This window comes from Oncorhynchus keta, chromosome 14 (assembly GCF_023373465.1).
Source record: "Oncorhynchus keta strain PuntledgeMale-10-30-2019 chromosome 14, Oket_V2, whole genome shotgun sequence".
NCBI classification, from domain to species: domain Eukaryota; kingdom Metazoa; phylum Chordata; class Actinopteri; order Salmoniformes; family Salmonidae; genus Oncorhynchus; species Oncorhynchus keta.
The window spans coordinates 32,715,273-32,734,108 of NC_068434.1; the positions used below are offsets into that span (position 1 = coordinate 32,715,273).

At 40.5% G+C, this 18,836-nt stretch overlaps 2 protein-coding genes across 17 annotated transcripts in view; both read left to right on the plus strand.

Annotated features, from left to right (window-relative positions):
- Positions 1–534: 534 nt before the first annotated feature.
- On the plus strand, positions 535–9,507 carry LOC118393241 (cyclin-dependent kinase 2-associated protein 1-like). Its single transcript, XM_035785728.2, has 4 exons — positions 535–703; positions 1,396–1,493; positions 2,557–2,683; positions 8,553–9,507. Exons 1-4 carry the CDS (start codon positions 637–639, stop codon positions 8,618–8,620), a joined length of 360 nt encoding a protein of 119 aa, XP_035641621.1. The 5' UTR covers positions 535–636; the 3' UTR covers positions 8,621–9,507.
- A 3,705-nt stretch (positions 9,508–13,212) lies between these two features.
- Positions 13,213–18,836, plus strand: part of LOC118394062 (membrane-associated phosphatidylinositol transfer protein 2-like) — an 86,693-nt gene continuing 81,069 nt past the window's right edge. For 8 of the 16 annotated variants that reach the window (XR_008063934.1, XR_008063935.1, XR_008063933.1 and 5 more), the window contains exon 1: positions 13,213–13,839. The gene's annotated coding sequence lies outside the window, so the exon portion shown is untranslated. The remainder of the gene's footprint in view (positions 13,840–18,836) is intronic. The other 8 variants (XM_052461512.1, XM_052461518.1, XM_052461516.1 and 5 more) reach the window with 4 other exon arrangements.

Sequence of the window (18,836 nt, forward strand, 5' to 3'; positions counted from 1 at the left end):
GATTTGGAGTTACATTGTGTTGTTTAAGTGTTCCCTTTATTTTTTTGAGCAGTGTATATTTTCATCTGATAACAATAACACTAACACACACTTCTCGTAACTAATTGTCATGATCATGTAGCGTAAATGACGTAAGAGTAGGCCTACGCCAGGGATATTTTTTTTTCATTATTAAACATTTTACTGTAACGACAATATGTGTACGATAATACTTATTTAATTGTAATAATATCCTTATTACATTGCATAGGAATATTTTTTTGAGTTACGTTATCCGTATTACTAGCACAGGCTACAGGAGCTGTATGGTCAGTCATCAATTTTTTTTATTCAGTCATCTGAGTTTGACATTAACTTAAAACTATAACCCAATACACTATAACAAAAAGCTTAAAGAAAAATAATTTAATAAAACGTGTATTTTTTAAATGAATTTTGTAATAGTTATCCTAAGAAAGTTGTTTTTGGGGTCAAATAAGCATGTATTTGCTATTGTCAGGATATATTGCATTGTGGGTGTCAATATAAAGTGACGGCCATATTTGCCGGTGCTGCTCTGCTGTAAACAAAAAGTGTCTGAGGGAGACAGAGACGCTTCATTGGATTTTAGGACGATTTTTATTTCTTTAATTTATAATGTCTTTAGGAATGTCTTACAAGCCCAACCTCCATCAGCATGTTCTCGGAACTTCCGTGAACCAAGGTGAGGAGGAAATTGCAGTTAATGTTTAGTCTTGACTCTGTTTTTGTCGGTTGTAAAATTCGATGTTGTAATGAATACCTGGGGGAAGCCCGTGACTGTAGTTTTTGTCCAGTTATATGTATAGGGTCAGATCCTGAGAGCTGATTCATATCCGCCATTATCACTAATCATAAAACCCTTTCCCTCTCGTGCATCCGTAAAGTTTATAATTCGGTTGTTCACTCGTCTACCTAAACAGAACATGCGTACTCTATTGTCGGATTTTCTGTCAGGTTGGATGCTGCAACAGTGTATATTAAATGTATCACTTTGGCTTCTTAATTCTACCCGTACGGCTTCCTCCATGATTGTTTCACCAAGGCTAATGATTGATCTGGATGTGGACCGTTCTTTGACCCTTTGGTGACACCCAGTGTTCTCTGAGCCTCATTGCATCTCCATCTCCCCCCCATACAGCCTCCATTAGTCTCCATGTATGTCAAGTTAAAATTAAAAAGTTAAAATGGACAAAAGTAATGCAACACACTCATTGAAACAATGCCATAAATAAAACTAGTCTAACGTTTCAGCCACTTATTCCTGGTCAATTTCAAATGATTAATTCCAAATCAATTTAATTTAATGCATGCATGTATTGCATGTGGCATATAGTAAGTATACTGTATATGTTTTTGTTTTTTCACTCCCAACAGTTGCTGTTGTTCACTCTACTTCAACAAGCATATCAACACTGCAATCTTACAGGCCAGTAGTGAATGACTATGGACCACCATCTTTCAGCTTTTCACAGGTAAAGACTGAAATTATAAAACATGTTTTGGATGATAGCAATGCATTATCTAATGTGATAGATTATACCACACATTTTAAATGTTGCCAAATGTTTTTTTTTGCAGCACAAAGCATGAATTTCCATATAGAATATTTCTGGTACCATTTACAGTCAGTGGCCAGTTATTATATACACCCATCTAGTACTGGGTTGGACCTCCCTTTGGCTCCAGAACAGCCTGAATTCTTCTGGGCATTGAATTGTTGCTCAATTGGTATCAAGGGACCTAACGTGTGCCAGAAAAACATTCCCTACACCATTACGCCACCAGCCTGTACCGTTGACACCAGGCAGGATGGGGACATGGACTCATGCTGCTTACGCCAAATCCTGGCCCTGCCATCAGCATGACTCAACAGGAACCTGGGATTCATCGGACCAGGCAATGTTTGTCCACTCCTCAATATTGTCCAGTGTTGGTGATTGTGTGCCCACTGGAGCAGCTTCTCTTTTTTTTTTTTAGCTGATAGTGGTGGAACCCGGTTTGGTCGTCTGCTGCAATAGCCCATCCATGACCAGGACTGACGAGTTGTGTGTTCTGAGATGCCGTTCTGCACACCACTGTTGAACTGCACCGGTACTTGCCTGTTTGTGGCCCGCCTGTTAGCTTGCACGATTCTTGCCATTCTCCTTCAACCTCTCATCAACGAGCGGTTTTCGCCCACAGGGCTGCCACTGACTGGATGTTTTTTTTGGTTTGTTGCACCATTCTCGGTAAACCCTAGACACTGTCATGCCTGAATAGTGCCTGAATAAAGGTAAACATTTTTTAAAATACTACACTCCATCTCTGAGGTCACTCGTTTTGCCCATTCTAATGTTCAATCGAACAGTAAATGGATGCCTGCCTGCCTGCTTTATATAGCAAGCCACGTCCACGTGACTGTCTGTCGGAGCGAACTATTTTCATGAATGGGGTTGTGCACCTAATAAACTGGCCACTGAGTGTATGTTGGTGACTAACGTAATTGACATAAGTCACACTGTTATATTTTCAAACCATTCTTTCATTGTATCAAAGAGTTCAAGCGGAAGTCAAGTGCCTCAGAGTAAATATGCAGAACTGCTATCCATTATTGAAGAGCTTGGGAAGGAGATAAGACCAACTTATGCTGGGAGCAAAAGTGCCATGGAGAGACTAAAGCGAGGTATGTGCTTGCCTATTCATGCACTGTAATGCTAGCGCCTTAGTCCATTCACAAAATTATCTGCCCATGCGGTGGAAATGCCCAGACCGTCTGTCAAAATGTTAATCTATGCTTGCAATATGGTTCAATATCCTCGCTTGCAATACTTTTTAAATACTTTTTTGACATTTTGAAAATTCAACTTAATTATCATCCAAAAATAACTTAAAGTTGTAATCTGTAGCGTTGAAACTGCCACATCCGTTTGCGATATTACATCAACAAAGACGTTACTTCAAACAACAAATATATTTTTTTCCCCCTCTGACATCATTGCACACCATTGCACGCATGGTGGAACAGTAGAGTATGTACTATGATTTTTTTATTTTATTCTATATTTTTTACCACAATGCAGAATGCGCCTCTGCCCCGTTTTCAAAAATAATAACAAATGCGACTGGTGCGACCAATGGCGATGTTTCAACAAATGTGGATCTCAGTTTTAAATTCCAAGAGCATATGATTTGCACAACTATTTAAGTCAATAAGTCATCGTTTTAGTCAAAAGTATGATATATTTGGGCTTGAAGTAGGACTGGGACGACACCAGTATTGCGATACTCTTTAGTGCCCTGGTAAGGAAACAAAGCATGAAGCGGATTAAACTTCTTTAGGAAAACGCCAAATCTTGGAAACGAATATCATTGTTGTCATCCAGTCACATTTATTTATTTTCCAATATATTGCATGCAGCAGGTTTTTAAAGGTTCAAATAGTTTTGCAATACTGGTATCATCACCGCTCGAGTTTGAAGTGACAAATCCGAACTGCCCACTTCGTGCGAATCCGCGTGTCTTTTCCCATGACATGTAATACAAATTATTTCCAACCTCCATCTAGTTTCAGGGCTGGGTTTTATTTGAATGTTACCACCCACCAGCATGGCATTGTTTATTAATCATAAACCACTGCAAAGTTATTCCTCTTTGCGACTGAGCCAAACAGTGCCCACTTGGCCGCCTGAGCCATTAAGCAAATTAAAATAGGTTTGTTTTTGCACCTCCACTTCTTGGGGGGAATAATTGTAATAATGCATTGGATAATGTGTCAATTTTCACTTAATTTTGAGCTAGCCTGTGTAAAAATTATAATTTTATGTGTGTGTGTATATATATCATTTTAAAATGTATTTTTAATTTACTGTTATTTTACCAGGTAAGTTGACTGAGAACACACATTTTCAGCAACGACCTGGGGAATAGTTACAGGGGAGAGGAGGGGGATTATTGAGCCAATTGTAATCTATAGATAGATATAGATATATATAGATGGTGCCTTTGGAAAGTATTCAATCCCCTTGAATTTTTCCACATTTTGTTATGTTACAGCCTTATTCTAAAATTGATTAAATTGTCCCCCCCCCCCTAATCAATCTACAGATAATACCCCATAATGTCAAAGCAAAAACAAGTTTGACATTTTTTGGGCAAATTTCTAAGAAACTGATATTACATTTACATTAGTATTCAGACCCTTTACTCAGTACTTTGTTGAATCACCTTTGGCAGTGATTACAGCATAGTCTTCTTGGGTATGACACTACAAGCTTGGGGAGTTTCTCCCATTCTTCTCTGCAGATCCTGTTAAGCTCTGTCCGGTTGGATGGGGAGCGTTGCTGTTGAGCTATTTTCAGGTCTCTCCAGAGTTGTTAAATCGGGTTCAAGTCTGGGCTCTGGCAGGGCCACACAAGGACATTCAGAGACATGTCCCGAAGCCACTCCTCGTTGTCTTGGCTGTGTGCTTAGGGTCGTTTTCCTGCTCTGGAGCAGGTTTTCATCAAGGATCTCTCTGTACTTTGCTCCGTACATCTTTGCCTCGATCCTAACTAGTCTCCCAGTCCCTGCTGCTAAAAAACATCCCCACATCATGATGCTGCCACCACCATGCTTTACTGTAGGGATGGTGCCAGGTTTCTTCCAGATGTGACGCTTGACATTCAGGCCAAAAAATAGTTCAATCTTGGTTTCATCAGACCAGAGAATCTTGTTTCTCATGGTCTGAGAGTCTTTAGGTGCCTTTTGGCAAACTCCAAGCATGCTGTCATGTGCCTTTTACTGAGGAGTGGCTTCCGTCTGGCCACTACCATAAAGGCCTGATTGCTGGAGTGCTGCAGATATGGTTGTTCGACTGGAAGGTTCTCCCATCTCCACAGAGGAACTCTAGAGCTCTGTCAGAGTGACCATCGGGTTCTTGGTCACTTCCCTGACCAAGGCCCTTCTCCCCCTTTTGCTCAGTTTGGCTGGGTGGCCAGGTGTAGGAAGATTCTTGGTAGTTCCAAACTTCTTCCACTTAATAATGGAGGCCTCTGTGTTCTTGGGGACCTTCAATGCTGCAGACATTTTTTGGTACCTTTCCCCAGATCTGTGCCTCGACACAATCGTGTCTCGGAGCTCTACGCACAATTCCTTAAACATCAGGGATTGTTTTTTGCTCTGACATGCACTGTCAACTGTGGGACCTTTATATAGACTTGTGTGTGCCATTCCAAATCATGTCCAATCAATTGAATTTACCACAGGTGGACTCCAATCAAGTTGTATAAACATCAAGGATGTTCGATGGAAACGGGATGCACCTGAGTTCAATTTCAAGTCTCATAGCAAAGGGTTTGAATACTTATGTAAATAAGGAATATCTGTTGATTTTGATTAAATTTACTACAGTTTCAAAGTACCAGTCAAAAGTTTGGACACACTCATTCCAGGGTTTTTCTTTATTTTTTACTATTTTCTGCATTGTAGAATAATCGTGAAAACATCAAAACTATAAAATTACACATTGAAAGTGTTGAACAAATCAAAATATATTTGAGATTCTTCCAAGTAGCCACCCTTTACCTTGATGACAGTTTTGCACACTTTTGGCATTCTCTTAACCAGCTTCATGAGGTAGACACCTGGAATGAAATTCAATTAACCAGTGTGCTGTTAATTTGTGGAATTTCTTTACTTCTTAATGCTTTTAAGCCAATCAGTTGTGTTGTGACAAGGCAGGGGTGGTATACAGAAGATAGCCCTATTTGGTAAAAGACCAAGTCCATATTATGTAAAGAACAGCTCAAATAAGCAAAGAGAAACGACAGTCTATCGTTACTTTAAGATATGAAGGTCAGTCAATCCGGAAAATTTCAAGAACTTTGAAAGTTTCTTCAAGTGCAGTCGCAAAATCCATCAGGCGCTATGATGAAACTGGCTCTCATGAGGACGGCCACAGGAAAGGAAGATCCAGAGTTACCTCTGCTGCAGAGGATAAGTTCATTAGTTACCAGCCTCAGAAATCCCAGCCCAAATAAATGCTTCAGAGCTCAAGTAACAGACACATCTCAACATCAACTGTTCAGAGAAGACTGCGTGAATCAGGCCTTCATGGTCGAATAGCTGCAAAGAAAACACTACTTAAAGACACTAATAAGAAGAAGAGACTTGTATGGGCCAAGAAACACGAACAATGGACATCTGGCCAGTGGAAATCTGTCCTTTGGTCTGATGAGTCCAAATGTGAGATATTTGGTCCCAACCGCCATGTCTTTGTGAGACGCAGAGTAGGTGAACGGATGATCTCCACGCATGCGTGGTTTCCATCGTGAAGCATGGAGGAGGTGTGATGCTGTGGGGGTGCTTTTCTGGTCAAATCAATGTTTATTTGTCACGTGCGCCGAATACAACAGGTGTTGTTCACCTTACAGTGAAATGCTTACTTACAGGCTCAAACCAATAGTCCAAAAAAAGGTATTAAGTGAACAATAGGTGACACTGTCAGTGATTTTATTTATAATTCAAGGCACACTAAACCAGCATGGCTCCCACACCATTCTGCAGTGATACACCATCCCATCTGGTTTGGGCTTAGTGGGACTATCATTTGTTTTTCAACAAGACAATGACCCAACACACCTCCAGGCCGTGTAAGGGCTATTTGACCAAGAATGAAAGTGATGGAGTGCTGCATCGGATGACCTGGCCTCCACAATCACCCGACCTCAATCCAAATGCGATGGTTTGGGATGAGTTGGACTGCAGAGTGAAGGAAAAGCAGTCAACAAGTGCTCAGCATATGTGGGAACTCCTTCAAGACTGTTGGAAAAGCATTCCAGGTGAAGTTGGTTGAGAGCATTTTTGGTTACATGATTCCATATGTGTTATTTCATAGTTGAGGTCTTCATTTTTTAAATTATTTTATTTCACCTTTATTTAACCAGATAGGCAAGTTGAGAACAAGTTCTCATTTACAATTGCGACCTGGCCAAGATAAAGCAAAGCAGATCGACACATACAACAACACAGAGTTACACATGGAGTAAAACAAACACAGTCAGAAAAATAAGTCTATATACAATGTGAGTTAAGGGAGGTAAAAGGCACAAAAAAAGGCCATGGTGGCAAAGTAAATACAAAATAGCAAGTAAAACACTGGAATGGTAGATTTGCAGTGGAAGAATGTGCAAGGTAGAAATTATGGGGTGCAATGGAGCAAAATAAATAAATACAGTAGGTGGGAGAAATAGTTGTTTGGGCTAAATTATAGATGGGCTATGTACAGGTGCAATAATCTGTGAGCTGCTCTGGCAGCTGGTGCTTAAAGCTAGTGAGGGAGAAGTGTTTCCATTTTCAGAGATTTTTGTAGTTCGTTCCAGTCATTGGCAGCAGAGAACTGGAAGGAGAGGTGGCCAAAGGAAGATTTGGTTTGGGCTATTATTCTACAATGTAGAGTCAAAAATAAAGAAGAACCCTTGAATGAGTAGGTGTGTCCAAACTTTTGAATGGTACTGTATATGACCATTTTATAAATGGTATAATTGTGTGATATGATAGCAATATGATTGCAAACTCGCTCCCCCCGTCACGCCAAGATGAATGGTTTTGACCACTAAAGTTTTGCTTCACTACACTCTCCACTGCTTTGATTGGTGTAAAGTTGGCTAGAAAACACAATAAGATAATGAAAAGTCACCCGTGAAATAGAATTCTAGGAATTATAGTTACATGTAATTTGTGGTATTCATGAGCAAAGTCATTGTAGCCTGTCATTTCACTTCCCCTTTGAGAACCATGAGTCTGTGCTGTCTTGGCATTGCTGTACTGTGGCTGAAGCCTGCCAGCAGCCTACCGACCACAAGTTTGGACCGTTACAATGTGGAAAAATGCATATGAGCTATCTTTCAATAGTTATCCATATTACCGGAGCTTCATCTTCTAATTATTTCTGTCGGATTCGCAGCCGCAATTTATGGAAGATGCCAAAACTTTGGATATCACAATAAAGGGTGAAGTCAAATATGCCAGTGATATCCATCTGTGGCAAAGTTTTCCCCAAATCAATGCTTAAGATAAATCCAGGTCCTTAAAGGTAACCAGTAGAGAGGTACACTTAGTGTTCGCTCATTTACTACATATTTCCACTGATATTTTTGGTGTAACAACTTTAAGCCTTTTTTTGGTCCCTCTTGAATTTATTAGCTTATGAATTGTCGCACGAAATACCTGTGGGAATCGGTTTTAAAAGGGAGTACAATAAGTGTATTTTCTCTTTTCTCTGTGATGTTAAAGTTCCAAAGGTGTCCATAACCATATCGCAAGCAGGGGTTAACATTTCTAAACGTTAAAACAGAGCTTCAGGACTAATACATATTGGCCCAGCTGTGGTCCATATGTTTGACTGAGAACCCTAGGGAGGGCTGTATGCCCCCCCCTTTGGTTCTCGAGAACTTGTGCTTACCTTGTGGAATCTTACAATGCACCATTGGGTTCTGTAAAGTTATAATTTGATGTTTCATGGACTCAAGCTGTTAATTGTGTTTTTACCTTTTCTATTGTTTTTTTATTTGAAGGTATCATTCATGCCAGGGGGCTTGTACGTGAATGCTTGGCAGAAACAGAGAGAAATGCAAGATCCTAACAGGCAAAGTGCAATGTTATTGAATTGGACCAACTCTCCAGACTGAAGATCTACAAGATGAAGCTCTTAGTCAATACTTTTATTGGACCAATAAAAATGAAACTTTTACTTTATTTTTTAACTGCGATGGCACATTGGGCTTTGACCAAAAAAGTGACCTATGAGCTGTACTTGACATGAATTTCCTGGTTTTATTTGTGCTCCCCTTGGAAATGCCCAATTTCAATATTGTATGAATAAAAACAAAAATGAAAACAAACAAAATGCATGTTATGTAGCAATGCCCCTATCATTTAATGAAACGTGCATGGATTTTATAATGTGAGTGGAGGGCATTTTGACAATGGATGAGTTCTACCTGTAGCTAATATACTTAGTAGCTACTAACTATTACTATAGTAAATATAACATATACTATAATAGTTACAGTATCTTTTTACTACAGTGGCTATAGCATCTTTTAAACATATTTAAGCACGAGTAACAGCAAAAGGGATAGGTGCTTTTAGCATGTGTTTACATACACTAGCGTTGCTTTAAATTGTATTTGTTTGCACAAAAACAGTCCGTGGGAAGCCAGAAGTTATCCATTTCATCTTACTGTGCCGGTGGGCAGGACTGTTGGTAATTATGGCTGGGGTATTTTGAGACCCCCAAATGACCAACAGTCCTGTCCACCGGCACAAGAAGTCTGGCTTCCCACGGACAATTGTTGTACAACCCAATACAATAGCGTTGCTTTCAAGTGTATGTACAAAAGGAATAGTTCCAACCACACTTAAACACACCACATTATGGATAAACTATTGTACTAAAGTCATTGTTTGCATCTTTGTATTTATTGCCCAGTGTAATACAACTTATTTCCATTAAAATGATTGAAAATACTGACATCATTCCTCTCTTAGACAGATTGATAACAATATAATTGATTTCAATAGGTGCTCTTTATTTACAACACAGATCACAATGAGGTAGGACATTTGTTGATCAGTCTGAATTTTGTTCATGCAGCCTTTTACCTGGTAAAATAAGGGTAAACCTTTTTAAAAGCATCTGCCTCTTTGAGCAGTCTTCTCCAACTTCTGTTGCCTTTTTCCTCTTCTTGTTACCTTTGTATTGACTCATTCTTCAGAAAGCCACGCTCTTCTCCCTTGTAGGTGACCTCAAGATTCTCGCTCATTATCTCCTGAGCTCTTTTCCGGTTTGTGTCCACAGATCTGGTTTTATGACACTCAATTATGAGTATGAGAAATACAAATTTGACAGATTATGGTACCTCCGAAATGGTACAATTTATGGGGGACATAAAATAACCCCATACATCAGATGCCCATGGCCGAGGAAGGATACTGCTAGGTTTATCCTTGTTTTCCATATGTAAGATTGGCTGTGTTATGGTCATCATGAACTAATACTGTATTTGCTGTATACTTTGGAAGTATTGGAATTAGGCCAAGACTGTAGGCCTATATCTAAAAGAAATATAAATGGCGAACTTGATCAAATGTCTTTGGAGGTGTCTGCAGATCTGACGGTTTCTGAAACACAAACAATTTCTAACTGTTGTCGACATGTAAACAATAATGTTTTGCATTTACTTTCTCCCTAACCTAAAACTTCCTTGCTAATTCTGAAATATTGTCTACTCAAACAAAATATAGTAGGCCTACTTAGTGGTAGCCTATACGCTTCAATGCAAAATACTACTGTTATAAACTGCGCTCCCTTTCAGATACATAGAGAGAAAACTATATAAAAATAATCTAATTGGCCAAATTAAATTAAGGATGCTCGTGATTTCAACGTCAATTATTTCACCCTTACTCGAAAATATACTGTTTGTATTTTCAACTGTATTTTTTATGTTTACGATTTTTTTTATTTTAAATTCAATTACATATGGCGTGAAATTGGCTCCATACTGTTGCGCACTATCGCCACCACCTGGAGTCAGACGGACCAACACCTCAGTAAAAGATTTGTATAACTAACCCAGGATAGACCAGAGCCTGTCGTTTCTAACTGGAGCAAATGTATCATAGTGGGCCGAACAAGCAAGGAGGTTGGCAGAACCAAACACGAGCTAGTGAGAGCCTATTGGCGCATGCTGACATTTATTTGCATATTTCCCTTAGGGCTACTCTATGAGGTGCACGTGTGCAATAACTTCTAAACGATTTTTGAAACTTTGGCAAAGGGTCAAGTCTACAAAACGCAGTCCACTCGGTTTGTTACAGATTCTAGTTTTGGAAACAGAAAGAAAAGTATTCCATCGATGAGAAAAGGTGCAGAATGTTGGCAAAAAATCATCTCGCCCCATTTTTTCCACTGGGCTTCCTCTCATCACCATATTTGGTAGTGAGTGGAAACGCCACCCGGATGCTTCACATTTACACATCTGGTGAAATATCTGGCTCATTGTTCTATCTGTGCCTCAGTGAACGCTATCATGGCTGACATGATTTCCATTTGCCCCTTAAAAATATTTTATAGAGCATAATCAAATGGTAAACAGGATCTGTTTGGGAAAACAGTAAGACAGCACCCTCCATATGCTAGAATTTGTTGACCTATTCACAATCAAACTTTGGTCTGTGAGGGAAGTAGATCTATCTAGTGTTTTTGTGAATGTGTGATGAACGTATAGATAGTAGTAATAGGCATTATCTCTCACATAATGGACAACAGAGCAGCCTGGGCCTGATGAAGACAACAATGCACATTCCAGATGTTGACCAAGCATATATTTTAGATTCTTCAAAGTAGCCACCCTTTTACCTTGATGGCAGCTTTGCACTTGCTTGGCATTCTCTCAACCAGCTTCACCTGGAATGCTTTTCCACACATGCAGCGTCATCTGTTCACCTACTCTGCGTCTCACAAAGACACGGTGGCTGGAATCAAAAATCTCAAATTTTGACTCATCAGACCAAAGGGACAGATTTCCACCGGTCTAATGTCCATTGCTCGTGTTTCTTGGCCCAAGCAAGTCTCTTCTTATTATTGCTGTCCTTTAGTAGTGGTTTCTTTGCAGCAATTCGACCACAAAGTCCCGAGTCACGCAGTCTCCTCTGAACAGTTGATGTTGAGATGTGTCTTTACCTGAACTCTGTGAAGCAATTATTTGAGCTGCAATTTGTGAGGCTGGTAACTCTAATGAACATATCCTCTGCAGCGCCGGTAACTCTGGGTCGTCCTTTCCTGTGGCGGTCCTCATGAGAGCCAGTTTTATCATAGAGCTTGATGGTTTTTGCGACTGTACTTGAAGAAACAAAGTTCTTGATATTTTCCAGATTGTCTGACCTTCATGTCTTAAAGTAATGATGGACTGTCATTTCTCTTTGCTTATTTGAGCTGTTCTTGCCATAATATGGACTTCGTCTATTACAAAATACAGCTATCTTCTGTATACCACCCCTACCTTGTCACAACACAACTAATTGTCTCAAACACATTAAGAATGAAAGAAATTCCACAAATTAACTTTTAATATGGCACACTGGTTAATTGAAATGCATTCCAGGTGACTACCTCATGAAGCTGGTTGAGAGAATGCCAACATGTGCAAAGCTGTCATCAAGGCAAAGGGTGGCTACTTTGAAGAATATCAAATATAAAATATATTTTGATTTGTTTAACACTTTTTTGGTTGCTACATGATTCCAAATGTGTTATTTTATCATTTTGATGTCTCCACTATTATTCTACAATGTAGAAAATAGTTCAAATTAAGAAAAACCCTGTAGTGAGTATGTGTGTCCAAACTTTTGACTGGTACTGTATATAAAGGTCTGTCTACAAACAATGCCACAACATCTGGCCGCAAGGCCTTACGTTGCTTTATTACAATCAACCTGGACTCAAGTGATCACCAGCCGGTCGATCTTCAAGGCATTCCGATCACCAAACATAACGATAAAGCCTTGCGTTCCTATTGCTTTTCATTCTTTCCGCGCTTTACGTGAGATGCACTTGATTCAGCAGCCCGAGTCCCGGGAAGGCAAATTCTTCCTATTTTGAACCATTTAATGTGTCTGAAGCTTGTACTCAGCCTACCCGGCAGGCCCAGAGAGCAAATCAGGTGCACCTACAGGTTAACGATGGCCAATCAGATAGCTCAGATCGCGGTGTCAGGCACAGTTTCCTTGAGCCACAGACTGTAAAAAGCCTCGAAAGCACAGCAAAATTGACACTGGGATTTCAAAACTTTTCAAACCATGGCTTGAGAGAGACTCAACGAATACATCAAATAGGTGCTGTTTTTAAAAAGCCTAGCTAATGTAACCGTTAGCCAATTAACAACAAGAAATTGAAATTCGTAACATATCACTTAATTTGTATAGCAAATTTGTACTAATTGTAATTCGTAACGTTTCATTTGAAATATATGATGGACGTCCGCAAATTAATACATACCATATGAAACGAAACATATGCAAAATGGTGGAGACAGATTTACATTTACTATGTTATGAGTCCAGGTTGATTGTATAGCTATAGCATTACCACTGTCATATGCACAACCTGAATTTTCCCTTGACGTCACTTTATCCTTTCATAAGAATGCATCATATTGCTCTGTTTGCGGAAATGGGTTGTGCACGATCATTTGGCCAACAGGAGGCGCATTCCATTTGACCTGAGCGCGAGAGGGAAATGCATAGCTGTGGTTCACGAATAGCGAACAAGATTAGACGGCTCTCGGAAGCTCAGGATGGTGAGTCTCTTCACCATATACTCTTGATTCAGGAGGAAATACGAACTTCTCTTTTACCAGTGTTTGAATCCGCTGCACTTATCTGAGCGTTTATTTCGCTTGAGGGGGAACTGAAATGAAGGCAGAAGGCAACTCGTGTGTGAATTACTATTGGATACAGTGAAGTCAAGGACGTTCAGTACATGGCTTTTCCGTCGGTGTACTACCATAAAGCTTAGGGCCACCGTAGTTATTTGGTCAAGGAAATGTGAGGACTTGGATGCTGCTCGAGACTGATGATGAGTTGTCCCTAATTCCTGTTTTACATGAAGTCGTTAAACTATCAAACGGCCTCAAGACAAAGGAAAGGAAACTGTGTCAATTAATTGTTGGCTACATTGTAACATTTCAAGCTGGTATTAAATGCCACCCTGTATTGTATTTCTATGTCTGCTGAGTAGAGGAATAAGCACGCGCTCTTGAAAAACAGAGGGAATGTGCCAATGAACTTTGATTTTGGGTGAGTACTATAGTATTCTATTTCAGCGTACTGGTGTGCATCCTTTTTATCCATGGTATGCGTTGAGCATTGCCATCCATTAATTTGTTAATAAAATGCTGTGATGTTGCTAGGTAACTGACTTGGTGTAAAGATGGTGGGTTTACTTTGGATCACACTGAAAATCTAGGAACAATGTCAGTCCTTTCCCCTAACAGAACAGCAATTCAATATCCAATTGCAAATGAAATGTTCACTATGTTCTCATCATAGCTCATGATCAGATGTAAGTGTATGTCTAGTAGGTGAATGATGCGATGCGGTAACGGGGAATCGGGGTTTGATTCCGGAGAAGGAGCCTGAGAAACGGCTATCACATCCAAGAAAGGCAGTCAACAAGTCACTATCAACAATGTCTTCATCAGCACACGAAAGAGATCAATTAATGCACGAGAGAACTAATGAACTACTCTGGATTTGTTGAAAAGAGACGCATTGGTTTGGGGAATGGTGTCATTGTTGCCTCAGCCTGTCACTTGTAGTGGTGCTTGTTATCATCTGAAGATTGTGTAACATGTTGCACATGCCAGGTGGAAATAAAATTAGAACACCACCTTTTAATGTCTTGAATCTGCAGCTATGGATTCAGTTCTAATTCATCAGGCACATGGATAACTTAGCCCAACCCATGCTTATCTCGAGAACAGGGATGGGCAACTTTGGGCCACAAAAAAATTGAACTCATCCTGAGGGGCCGCTGTGGGTCTTTGTACCCACATCCATACCCACACATGCAGTCTGAGCCGGCCTGAGCCTTTTGGGGGCCCGAAGTGAATTTGCTGTAATTATACCCGTTTTGCCAGGAAATAATGATATTGATTAGATCAGTTATACATGGTAACCTCTTAGAGTGATCGTGTTTTTCATCCAGATTTTGTAATGGTCTCTCATCAGTCTTTTTAATAATTGGAATTATTCAGCTCTGACTGCAGCATCACCTGCATGTTTGTTTCGCTTGATTAGTCTGCCAAACTGAAGTGATGTGCGATCCATCAATTTTTGTTAGTACTATATTGTGAACTCCTGACCATGTCTCTTCATGCAGCTGTCAGTTTGGTTAGGTTCTGTGGGCTTCCATGGTGAGGTGCACTCCCCACTCTACAGGGTGACTCATTCTCCAGAGCTGAAAGGGGGCTGTGGCCACTGCTGCTGCCCTGATGCTGGTTCTGCACTGAAGGGCAGACTTGATCCAATGCCACTGTTCTGATGGGTGTCCGCTCTTCCACAGGGGCACTGTACCCAAGGTTGCCCCTTCTCCCAGTGGTACCATACTAAAAGCATGCACATTCTTTCAGGAAATGTATGATTGTCGGGCCAAAAGGCGCACGTTTCCCTTTATTTTGTTGACAAAGTAGCTGAACCCCACTACTGTAGCAGGTTGTGAAGACCCTCCAGGCTTGTGCAAAGGGCAACATGTTGTCTCTCAAGCCACACAGCTTCAACACACTGATAGATCGGACGTCCTCCTCAATGACGTCAACATTGCATGTTTATTGCCAGAAAAGAAAAGAAGGATTAAAAATGCATAAGGGGTTGTTCCATTGGATTTAAGTCACTTTCTGACTGCACCCATTTTTGATAAGAACAAAACTTTCCATACATATTTGCCCATGGTAGAAGTAATCAAAGTTACTTTTTGGATGTAAAATGCCAAAACATTCAGGAGATGTGTGGCATATCAAGAAGCTGTTTATTTAAACAGCAAGATCATTACACAGGTGTACCTTTTGCTGGGGACAACAAAATGCCACTCTAAATTGTACAGTTTTGTCACACAACACAATGCCACAGATGTCTCAAGTTTTGAGGGAGCGTGCAGTTGACATGCTGACTGCAGGAATGTCCACCAGAGCTGTTGCCAGAGAATTGAATACCAATTTCTCTACCATAAGCCACTTCCAATGTCGTTTTAGAGCATTTGGCAGTAGGTCCAACCAGCCTCACAACCGCAGACCACGTGTATGGCTTCGTGTGGGTGAACAGTTGCTGACACAATGCTGAGTAGCCTCGTATCACTGCCAAAAATAAAAATTCAGCGAAATAGCAACACAATGTCAAATACAGGTAGCTTAGTCGAATAATTAACATCCAATCACATTAACCGTTACTCTCTCGTGGGAATTCCACTAACGGTAGGTATGTAGCCAAACGTAGCTGCTGCTCATTCCGTTTGCTCTAAAATTGATAAAGGGTTACAAAAGTAAGGCCTGCATCTATAGAGACACATACCAGCTCTTCTGGTAGTACTGCTACTACCAGCAGTTCTACATAGCTTGTATAGTACTGCATAGTTTGAAAATGTGAAGATAAAAAACAAAGTGTGTGTGTGTGTGTGTGTGTGTGTGTGTGTGTGTGTGTGTCACATTTTTATTTGGCATACCACAGTTTGGGAATACCTGCTCTACAGCATCTGGTGTCTGCTGTGGTATTGGGCTGTTATATGATGGACCACATTCATGCTCCAGCCTGCCAAACCTCAGCCAGGGAAGAGGACAGGAACCTCTAGTTCTGTGATGTACATAGACAGTCAGGTGCCAGATCGTGATCTTGTCCATACAGTACAGTACTGCACATACAGTACCAGTCAAGTTTGGACACACCTACTCATTCAGGGGGTTTTCTTTATTTTTACTATTTTCTACATTGTAGAATAATAGTGAAGACAGCAAAATGAAGAAATAGTACATATGGAATCATGTAACCAAAAAGGGTTAAACAAATCAAAATAGATTTTAGATTCTTCAAAGTTTGCCTTTGCCTTGATGACAGCTTTGCACAATCCTGGCATTCTCTCAACCAGCTTCACATGGAATGCTTTTCCAACAGTCTTGAAGGAGTTCCCACATATGCTGAGCACTTGTTGGCTGCTTTTCCTTTACTATGCGGTCCAACTCATCCTAAACTATCTGAATTTGGTTGAGGTCTGTTGATTGGAGGCCAGGTCATCTGAAGCAGCACGCCATCACTCTCCTTGGTCAAATAGCCCTTACACAGCCTGGAGGTGTGTTGGGTCATTGTCCTGTTGAAAAACAAGTGATAGTCCCACTAAGCGCAAACCAGATGGGATGGCAGATCGCTGCGGAATGCTCTGTTAGCCATGCTGGTTAAGTGTGCCTTGAATTTGAAATAAATCACCAACCGTGTCACCAGCAAAGCACCATCACACCTCATCCATGCATCACGGTGGGAACCACACACGTGGCGATCATCCATTCACCTACTCTGCTGGAACCAAAAATCTCAAATTTGGACTCCTCAGACCAAAGAACAGATTTCCACTGGCCAAATGTCCATTGCCCGTGTTTCTTGGACCAAGAAAGTCTCTTCTTATTGGTGTCCTTTTGTAGTGGTTTCTTTGCAGCAATTCGACCAGGAAGGCCGGACTCACGCAGGCTCCTTGGAACAGTTGATGTTGAGGTGTGTCTGTTACTTGAACTCTGAAGCATTTATTTGGGCTGCAATTTCTGAGGCTGATAACTATAATGAACTTGTTCTCTGCAGCAGAGGTAACTCTGGGTCTTCCTTTCCTGTTGCAGTCCTCATGAGAGCCAGTTTCATCATAGGGCTTGATGGTTTTTGGCCTGGTGGCCAGCTTGGTGGTTCCAAACTTTTTCCATTTAAGAATAATGGAGGCCACTGTCTTCTTGGGGATCTTCAATGCTGCAGAAATGTTTTGGTACCCTTCCCTAGAGCTGTGCCTTGGCTCAATCCTGTCTCGGAGCTCTACAGACAATTAGTTTGACCTCATGACTGGGTTTTTGCTCTGACATGCGCTGTCAACTGTGGGAACTTATATAGACAGGTGTGCCTTTCCAAATCATGTCCAATAAATTGGTATTACCCCAGGTGGACTAGAGTAAAGTTGTAGAAACAACTCAAGTTTGATCAATGGAAACTGGATGCACCTGAGCTCAATTTCAAGTCTCATAGCAAAGGGTCTGATTTTTTTTTTTTCTAAATTGGCAAAGTGTCTGTCTTCACTTGTAGTCTGTGAGAAAGACCCGATCACATGATAGAGAGCCATGTGAGTGAGAGGTGCTTCAGAGCACGCAGTATTCAGGGAGAAGGGAACAACGGCCACTGGCCGCAAAAGGCATGGATTTTTTTTTAGGGTACATTACGACCACATACAGGGGATGACGCCGGGAATTTCGAGGCATTATCAAGTGTTTTTCAAATTGTGAATGAACGACTGATTTAAGTATGTACAGCCTGCGTAACAAACAAAGCAGAGCTCATTCTTTTCAAGCAACTTTTTTTCATATCTTCAGTAGTCGCATCATGCAGCCTTAATTTATTAAAAATCAAAACATATAGCCCAACATTTGCAGAACAAATAAAGATACAATAATAACTCTAAATTAGCATATAGGAGTTCATATTTCTTTGTTAACCGCTCAACACAGAATAGCATACTAAAAATAATATAACGCCATGGAATTGTAACCAAATGTTCTCTGCTAAATGAACTAGTGTAGCCCACAGCCATATGGTATAGCCAGATCAGGACCAAACAGAAGGACAACTCATGGTATGCTATTCTGTTATGAAATAGACTACATTTTCTTCATATCATGTTTCTTTAGATCTGTCTAAAATAAATAATGGATTTATTGTGAAGGTTTAGGCTATGTTACATGGTTTAATACTTTTAAAATTGTAGATGTTCCAAAAGGTCTGCATCAGTGGCTTGTAGACTGTGTGGAAGCCAGTAGATGCTAAATGTGTTTGTTAATTAATGGTCAATTGCCATGAGACCGACAGCGATTTGCTTGAGAATCACCGGCTGATGAAATTTCGTGACCGCCAACAACCCTAGTTCTCACACAGCAGTTATGCACAGATGTGTAGTGCTAGGATCCTTTCTCCCTCAGGCAGTGTTGGTCTTATCTCTGTTAAACCAGAACTAAAGTTTTGCGTAGTTGGTTAGATGCTCAATTAAGTTCAGGGTACATACA

Excerpts from the sequence above, each read along its gene's own strand:
- LOC118393241 (XM_035785728.2), top strand. The coding sequence starts at position 637 with ATGTCTTTAGGAATGTCTTACAAGCCCAACCTCCATCAGCATGTTCTC. Across the intron at positions 704-1,395 it reads CGGAACTTCCGTGAACCAAG|TTGCTGTTGTTCACTCTACT; the intron begins GTGAGGAGGAAA and ends CACTCCCAACAG. Across the intron at positions 2,684-8,552 it reads CATGGAGAGACTAAAGCGAG|GTATCATTCATGCCAGGGGG; the intron begins GTATGTGCTTGC and ends TTTTATTTGAAG.